Source organism: Mercenaria mercenaria, chromosome 17 (assembly GCF_021730395.1).
Source record: "Mercenaria mercenaria strain notata chromosome 17, MADL_Memer_1, whole genome shotgun sequence".
Lineage (NCBI taxonomy): Eukaryota > Metazoa > Mollusca > Bivalvia > Venerida > Veneridae > Mercenaria > Mercenaria mercenaria.
Window position 1 is genome coordinate 32,849,843 of NC_069377.1, and position 9,639 is coordinate 32,859,481.

At 34.8% G+C, this 9,639-nt stretch overlaps 1 protein-coding gene across 18 annotated transcripts in view; it reads right to left on the minus strand.

The window, feature by feature from the left end:
• Positions 1–9,639, minus strand: part of LOC123536165 (MAP kinase-activating death domain protein-like) — a 115,623-nt gene extending 105,984 nt beyond the window's left edge. For 9 of the 18 annotated variants that reach the window (XM_053527613.1, XM_053527611.1, XM_053527604.1 and 6 more), the window contains exons 1-2: positions 9,466–9,639; positions 3,009–3,805 (exon numbers count right to left, since the gene is read on the minus strand). In XM_053527613.1, coding sequence (XP_053383588.1) covers positions 3,009–3,637 — 629 coding nt within the window. In that variant the 5' untranslated portion in view covers positions 3,638–3,805; positions 9,466–9,639. The remainder of the gene's footprint in view (positions 1–3,008; positions 3,806–9,465) is intronic. The other 9 variants (XM_053527605.1, XM_053527608.1, XM_053527609.1 and 6 more) reach the window with 2 other exon arrangements.

The following is a 9,639-nucleotide window of genomic DNA, read 5'->3' on the forward strand; positions in this document are numbered from 1 at the left end:
TTCAAAACTGATATAGGTGAATATGTCTATTTTTCGGTAACAATGACCTGTTAATACCTAAAATGGTACTATTTTCTTAATAAGTACTTTGTTCACACTTATGAAAGGCAATGACCTCCAGATTGTAAAACAACAATTTAAACACACAAAAAAAAACGAAAAGTTTTAGAATATTTTGCTGTATTTCTTATTAGAAGGCTTTGAAACTTAAATACTGAGAGATTATAATTATGTTATGGAAACACATAAGAATTAGTTGTTTATATTAATTTTCCCATTCAAAATTGAAAAGCATTTGTAACAGGTTACAGGAGGTAAACTGCATTTATTATAAATCTTTATATTTAATGACCGTTTAAGTACGTATTCCTTCGTGTTATATTGATCAAGAATGCAGGAAAGTTTTTACTGCCACGGCGGCGTGGGTTCGATTCTCGACTCATGTAGGCATGTTTTTTTTTTTATTTGGCAATTTTAGATAATTTAGAAGAAAAACTTGTTTTCTAATGTTCATATAATGAACATGCATACTTCAATTTTAAAAGAGAATCATTTTTAGCCAAATTCTGGAGGTCAGTGCTGCTAAGCTGAAACAGTTTCTTAAATTACTATTAATAAAAACATACAAGAAAGAAATTAATCATTTATCCTACATTTGAAAGAAGTTTTGTACTATAAAACCTCTAAATTGCTTAAGTTACATAATATGGCATAATATTGCATTATAAATCTTATCATGTGATACCCATTTATATTGAACTGCCATATTAACAAAATTACCATTGCAAGACTATATTACACCCTGTGTGCATAATATAAACATATGTTATTTAAGCCCGGATAAAAAAAAGGATTGTTTTCATAGCATAGCATTATTTTCAAAGCAGTAATATTACTAGGATCTGAAAAAAGAAGCCCCTAAACACAACAAAAGTTTAGGACCTAGGATGGAAACAAATGTTGAAATAAATAATTTCATCCATTTTCATCCCAAATCAACTATTAAATTTACACCTGAAAACCTTGCAGTACTCTGCTCTGGTTAAACAGGAGGTATGGGAAACCTTCTTAATATTTCAATAAGTCTTCACATAATGATGTAGAGAGTGATTTCATGAAATTTGAGTCACATATCCTGAAATTTAAGTTATCAGACATGTACTGTTTATAAGTCCAGGGATTTACTATGTACAAAATCAAAACCTCACTGTAACTTTCTAATTTAAGGGGATTGTACATTTGTATATCTTTAAATTTTTACCTAATTTCATATAAAAGCAGGAGATTTTTCTTACTTGCCCCATTAATGTTCACCAGTTTTGTATTTGACACCTACTGTCTGTGGTTCATCTTTAGTAATGCTTAGCAAATTTGCCTTTGCATATACAGACTTAAAACCTGCCTTCAGAAGTAAGCCATGGGAGCAGCACAATATGCTTGCTTGTCATAATATGGCAGGTAGCTGCTTCAGTCAAGTTGAATAATATGTCAACTTGAAAAGTTATCTGACTGGCTGCTTAAGGCCAGTGGCTGCTTAATACAGGTGGCTCCGACAGCCAGTTCAACTGAACACAAATTGCTAGCTTCACAAAATTTGATCTAAATACTCAATCCAGAACTATGTCAGGTCATCGTTTAATGAAATTTGTTCACAATGAATTTGTTAATCCTCCTGTCAAAGAACTGGATTAGTCAGCGATACTGGTTTAAATTTGCAAAGGACACTTAGAATATCTATTCACCCTTCATATCTGAATTCAATATACCCACTGTTCAAATAAAAAGATGAACTCAAAAGCTTGAATTTTACTCTCTACCTCTAACATACATTAGAAATTTGTACTTCTTGTTCTCGCAGCTAATAAAAGAACTTAAATGCTTAGTAAACAATAATTTTTTGTTGTTGTTAAAAAACATTATGCTTCATCCATGAATTCATTGCATACCTGTTTACACTGCTTAGCCTTTACACAGTCATCTGCTTTTTCTGAAATTCTTACGGTTTACGACTGTAAAACACTGACGCTCATGCTATATATAGCCAGGACACACTAGAATGTTTTCTTGTGAATAATGGCACTCTGACAATAGAATATTATGACTGAACCCAAAGTGTGAGTAAGGGATCTATTAGTCTTGCAAAGAAATTTGAATACCCATCAGTGTGTATAAGTATTAAAAGGTTACAGACTTACTTAGGAATAATAAAATATTGACCTCTGTGACTATGACCTTTGAGGTTGGGATCTAAATATGTTACCTTGCCTTATTATGGTGAAAATGACTTGCTAAATTGATTATCCATTCATGCCTATAAAAAAAGCTCTTCTGTTTAAACAATCACTCTCAGCCTGAAGAATATTTGCTAAACTGCAACTTGATTGATAAGATTAATCAACCAAATAAAACAGATATCATCAATCAGTGCCTGCCAGTCCATAACAGTAGCATATTATGAAATGATTAAATTAATCTAAGTAATTAAAGCATGTTCTTCTCTACATATGCAAAAAATAATGTGCTGGAAACAAAGATAATAACAGCACTAAGCATATAATCCTAGGTTATAAATCAGAAAAAATGTTGACACTGATTCAAGGCACAATATTGCCTTGAGAGACAACACGTTCTGCAGGACTAGTGACTAAATTATTTCTCGTCCTGAAACAGACTTCACTAGTCCTGCAATTTTTGGATGTCTATTATTTTTTTGCAGACAACACTCATAGACTGGGAATCGGTAATAAATGGCCAATAAACTCTGACATTATGGCACCGTTGTGTGATTATTTCAGTCAGGTTAATACAATCATTGCATTATTAATTTCTACTGGCAAAAATGCACTCGTCCTGCAGGACAGCCATTAGAATTGCACTCATCCTGCATGACAACCTAACAGAAAATTCCACTCGTCCTGAAGCTGTTTCTACTTGTCAGACAAGCAGAATTTTTGTCCCCTGTAATTGATGGATGAAAGAATACATAGAATAACAGTGTAACAGCTTACCGTGACATGCTTCTTGATCCGCCCACTCTTCTTGCACAACTTCTTTCATGACACGCATCAATGAGGCGACGAAGTATGAACAAACACTCCCGAAATGTTGAGAAAAATGGATGATGACTTATAATGCATAGTGACGTTAATGTGTTATTTCTTACACGCGAAGCAGTTTTCGCTCTCCTACTAGTTCGTGGTGACCTAGATTCAGAGTCATTGTGTTGTAAATTTGAAAGTGTCCTATTTCCTTCCGTGTAACTACCAGTACTGTATTGACGATCGGAACTACTACTGTGTTGTCTCCTCTCCCCGCGGTGTTTTTCAAACGGGCGAAAAAAGTTAACACACATTCCATACCTTACTTTACCAGAATCTTTTTCTGTCAGTGTAAATACAAAAGACGTTGTTTCTCGAAGACTCATACGTTTTGGACCTACACTTATACAACCTTCAGGCTGGCAAAAGAATATCACATCTGTAGGAAGCGGAAAATCTGCATGATCTTCAAGTGGGTAACGCCTCAACAATTCTGGTGTCTGAGCAACGTTATTGTTATTATTGTGATGCCGACTACCGACAATCACGATGTAGTCTAACAATCGAGGACAAAAATACTTTTTGTAGTACTCGGACATTTTGAAATCTTTTAGTAACTTCTGTCCCTAAACTGAAGGTGTTACAATATTATCCTGGCGATGTGTCTATAATGACAGTACAATTTGGTTTCAGTCTGTTACTAGGCAAACCAGATGTTTCACTACCTGCCATACTCAGCTTTTACATCACACATAATATGAAATAATCTGCAACAAACAAAGAAAACTTATTATAAATCACATGTTGAATACTACTACCAAAAAAAAAAAAACAGTAACACACAACGATTTACCTGAAAAAAAAAACACTCACTTTCAAGATGACTTTCCTGGTACACAAAAGATTTAAACTCTTGGATATTTTGATCACCAACAAACAATAGCTGTTTGAAAAACCAGCATACCCCATATTGCAACCCATTTCATTTTCAGTCCCAAGACCACTATGACCTTGATCTTTGACCCCCAACACATTAAGAGCCATCTACTGACTGCAGGCAATCATTATTGAGCGGGAACCATTTTCAATCTCGTGGTCACTTTGACCTTAACCTCTGACCTACTGACCCAAAATGATAAAGGTTGTTTACTAACCACAGGCAATCATCCTATGAAGTTTTGAGGCTGTAGGTCAAAGGGTTCTTAAGTTACAGAGCAGAAACCATTTTAAGTCTCAAGGTCAGTTTCCTTGACCTTTGACCATCAAAACAATATAGTGGTCATCTACTAACAACATTCAACCATCCTATGAAGTTTGACAAATGTAGGCCATAGCTTTCTCTACTATATTTCGGGGGAAATGTTTTCAGTCCTGCGGTCATTGTTATTTTGAAATTTGACCTACTGACCCCCAAAACATTAGGGACCATCTGCTGGCCCAAGGCAATCATCCTAAGAAGTTTGATGATTGTAGTCCAAAAGGTTCTTTAAATTGTGAGAGGAAACTCAATCTGTTGCAAACATGTACTCATGCGTCTTTCTGTTCAACAAATACAATCAATTACACTAATTGTAATACTTTTATATAACAATCTTTTTATTCAAGTTTTCTGTGATTTTTTCTTCCCTTTTACTGTAAGTGACATTTTATATAGGTGCTTGTCATAGTTTTTAAATATGTTTTAAATCGTGTTAATTTCTATTTTATTTGCATATTTCCTTTCTTAACATTAATCTTCACATTTAATATTATTGCAGCTATTTATAAATACACATGTTTTAATATATACTCTAAGTTATTTCTGTAGTCGGTTCAAAAGCTCACACAAGCTTATAAATGTTTGTACTTGTTTGCTATCTTGCCGACTTTAAATAATTCTTATCCAATCCTACCCTATTCAGTATTACCATTTACACTAAAATCTGCATAATTCTTGCATAAAATTATTTTGCATGTAAGTTTAAAATACCGGCAGGTATTATACACATGTATGTAAAAAACAGACAGAAAATATACATTGTTTGCCTGTAATGCAGTACTTTAGGAGGTTGTAACTGGACATAGGGATACTGAGGAAATTGAGAATTATTCTTCAAAATGAGCATTTGCTGAAACTGTTTGCATTTCTCAATTTCATATACATGTAGTTATGAAATTATGTAAGTTTAGATAAATGCACAAGAGATGAATCCTTATCCCCAGCAATACTGGTAACTCAAGGCTAAACCAGCACTAGCCTTACTCATTTACTCATCGGGATGACTTATTTTATGATCTGATATTTTATAGTTGTCACCCCTCTAAGCCTTACCAGTATCTGCATTTTACTGTTAGTAAAACAAACGTGTACTTTAAAAAATCCAAAAAATTCATAAAATACTGGTCAGACTTACTTTCTCCAATAAATGGGTTGAATGTAACTCATAATTTTAAATAAGAGACTTAAATCTTCGGAAATATGATGTGAACAGGTGCAAGAGAAATCTACTCTGACACAGATTTCAATACACAGCGGACTGCCGTTGACACTAAACTGCAAAAACGAAACACAAATTATACATTCAAAAAATGTCAGCTAGGCATTTTTATGCTATAGTGTCAGCATAAATTCATTAGTCATTCAGTGATGTTAACATTACAATACATTGTACATGTACCAGAAAACGTTCACAACGGATTTCATTGGGGATTTCTTAACAGAAATATGCAGAATAAGTTTGGGCGTGACGGGACAGCGACAGTCAAAAGTTATCACGCTGTCCTGAAACGTCCTATTACTTGGACTAAACCAGTGCAGACCTGTGCCAGGCTGCTGGTCCTCTTATAGTCCCAATCCGTGACTCTAGTTACCTCCCCTGATGGTCCGACCACAGTCACAAGCAACGACTGTTTAAAATCAGCGTAATCAAGGTACTTCAGTCCTTCAGACATAATTGCTAGCATAATGATGATTTAATAGCAAAGAGAAAAATAGTTCTGAATAGCAAATTTATTTTTGTGCTTGTTTTTGTGAAATGTCATGAACGCTTCACAGTACCTGATGAAAGTCACCCACTGACCTATATTATCTATTTGTTTTTCGCCATTGGTGACGTCACAGCTTTATTATGTCACTATTGGCACATTTCATTCACCGTCATGTGCTGCCAGGTAATTGGGGAGCACAACGTCTCATGATAATTCTAAGTGTACTAGCACAATATTATTTGTACATTTACAAGTATCTTAAACTTAAATTACAACTTCTGAAAACAAATTTAAACAGATCTGAGGAGAGATCTATTCATATACGATCTATTCTTTTGTGCTTGTTCCTTCATGAACACCAAGAATAAAGTTAGGTAAACAAATCGAGCACAACTTCACAATGTACTAAATGCTGTAAGTTTTTGCTGTTTTTCTATAGGTTTTATGCAGAACATATCAAACAATGTTTCTGTTCACGAGATAAATGCATTACCTACAGCAAATTATTTCTTTCATTTTTCATACTGTGAATATTATAATTTATGTTCGGATGTTAATCACTGATTACATCTGTTTTCAGACATGGCTGAGTTGGACGTAATATCAGAGTGAAATGAAATTACGTCAGAGTTGGACTAGTCCTCTTAGTGACAGTTATTCTTCCATGGGTTCATTTAAAAGATTTTTCATCAATCATAAAAATATCTTATTGTTCCATCTCATTAATTAGTAAGTCACATGATCTAGAAAGCTGTTGTAATTACAGACTGGCCAATCAAACTCCATGACCTTAGAAATAACCTCTGACGTTATAATCATTCTTTCCTAATTGAGGCAACTCTGTGACTGAACGCGCTCCGCTGATTACATATTACTAGACCCAAGGATGGAAAAGTGGCTTTTTTGAAACATGCCAAACATCTTATTTGTCACAAAGGTTAACATACGTCGTTACCTTTGAATGCATGGTCGATATGTGAAAACAAACCCTATTGCGACCCTCTAATTTTGCGCAACAATTCACGCATCAAATGGTACACTACACATGGACATTGACTGACCGGGTCATTGTGTATAGCCAGTGTTTCTTAATTGCCATATTTACTCAACTGAAAGTGGTAACGGATTTAATTTGTTGTAGAATTTAACAACTTACATGTACAGGGATCACTTTTGGCCGCGATTCCGCGATATTCTCGCATTATTTTGGTGAAAATCGCATAAATTTTGCTCAAATGCGCTTATAAATCGCATCTGCGTGGCCGTAGATCTTTTGCCAAAATTGCAATTTTTCGCCGAAATGTGGTCTTGCCGTTACTTAATTTTCGTGTGACGTTCATTTAGGCGCTTGAATTTCGCTTTTATCTCCATAGAGCGTCCGATGATTATGACTACCATGCAAAAATAATCTGTTTTCGCGATGTTTCAAAACACCATTGAAACAGAAATTTAAGCATTTGGAAGGACAAACTTTCTGCATCCATTAGCGCGGACAAATGGCGATGAGAATAACAAGATGGTGGAGAAACCTCCGCTGAAGTTCCTTCATAAAAAACGCTGAACGCCCGAATTTCAATACGAAATGGTAGAGGGTAGGGTCATAAATAAGTTTGACTTTAATATTGTTTTGACCTAATGGAAGTGTATCAAGTCCAGAAAGATTAAAACATAACTGAACTTCAACTTTGACAAAGCAGCTATGAAGTAAAATCATTAGGGGAATAAGGCATGTGGACCCAAGACTTGGTTACAACGTCATCAACCTATTCAGCAATTCCTGGCACTGAATTTTAGAGTTATAAAAGGTGTCTCTGGAAGGATATGTTTTGTTTATTTACAAGATAATTGTTCTTACAAATAAACAGATGTTTGTTTTTCAGTGTAATAAAAGCTGTCTGCCAATGTAAAATCCCATTATAAAAAGAAAAAATCCCATTCATTTTGTCAAAAATCTCATTGATTCAAGGCAAATGGGAATTAATCTCATAACAGTATCTGCCAAAAGTGATCCCTGCATGTATGTTAGGGAAAATACTTTGGAAATAGCAAACTTGACATTTTTAGGTAGTAGAAAACAACATACTGGTTAGGAACCGTTTTCCGGACAGGACCAGTTTCCGAACACATGCAATATCCGCTTTATTTCGTTGTTATTCATGTTATTGTTTTGTCTAGAACATTTAGATGTTTGTTCTTCATGTCTACAACAAACCATTATTTTATAAGGCTGTATAATGTTTGGGTTTTTGACGATAACTCACCTGCGTTTACGAAACAACTTTCTGTCTTAACGGGGCATGAAGATAGCATTGCGCATACGCAGTAGTTCACACATGCCGAGATATCAAGTGTGGAAGAAATAATCAACCTACATAATGATTGTCTGCTGATAACTTGTTCTACTTTTAATTTCACGCTAAATGTTACGTAAAATGCAGGGCTGTCGATTTTTGCACTAATTTTATTCTATTTCTATTGGAATTATCAAGGATTCATGTTAGACGAAATTCGAGTTTTTTATAGTCAACCTCCGTTTGCTTTCGTAGCTGCTATTGAACGTCGGGTTATGTTTCAAGTGCAATTTTGAAGAGATGAATGATTAAAAAATGTGTAGAAATAGTTTAATTACTTATTTTGGTATCAAATTAACAACAAAACACCGTCAAAATATTTGTCCGGAAATTGGTTTACCTGATGGGAAAAATACCTTATTTTAGTGACCCCATTTGAGGCCCCACGGAACCCATATTTTACGTCACAACGCGATGCTGATTACAACATCGGATGCAGATGGGGCTGAAGTTTGTGCAGTGTGGACTTCATTTATGTCAAATATTTTTTTAAGAATTACATCTACATCTACATCGTTACAACCAACAATCGATTTCCGATTATGACTGGTCGGCGCTGTCAGAGAAACAGTTGTTAAAGAAATTTAGTATATTACAGTATTAAAAGTAAAAGATAAAAGGACAGTATGCTACAGTTAAAATAGGACAGAATGGAAGAATTAATGGAGCTGAAATATGAAAATTTGTCCGGAAAATGGTTCCCAACCAGTATAGTTCGTTTTCAAAATTCTAGTTTTTTTGTATTTTGGTACAGAAATAAAGGCACCCTTGGTGCAAAATGTAACACCCCTGGGGGCGCTTAAACGTGCGGATACGGAATGTCAATAAGGTAGAATGGTCTTGTCCTTGTGTCTGATCCCGGGGTTCCACACACCAATATTTAAAACAGACATAATTGCAACCAAAATTTTACAAGATGATCATTATATAGTTATATAGATCTGCCCTAGAAGGAACTTTTGCTATGCTTTAACTTGTATAAATTAGTACTTTATACACCAATGACCTGTCACCTGGCTGAAACAGTCAACAAAATAATTATCCGAAAACGTGACCATCTGAACATGCCGAAAAGCTACAGAACTGCATTAACTAACAATAAAAATTACCTGAATATAACTGTTCTGCTTTCAACTCCAAAAAGCGAATGAAATAATCTCTATGCTTTTCTGTGACGCTGTGTTCGCTCCTGACAAATCTTTAGACAATTTATTGGAACTTTGCAGAAAATCGATCCGGTTTGTTGACGTCAAATGTAGCGCCATCTGTCAAAATTCAGGGAC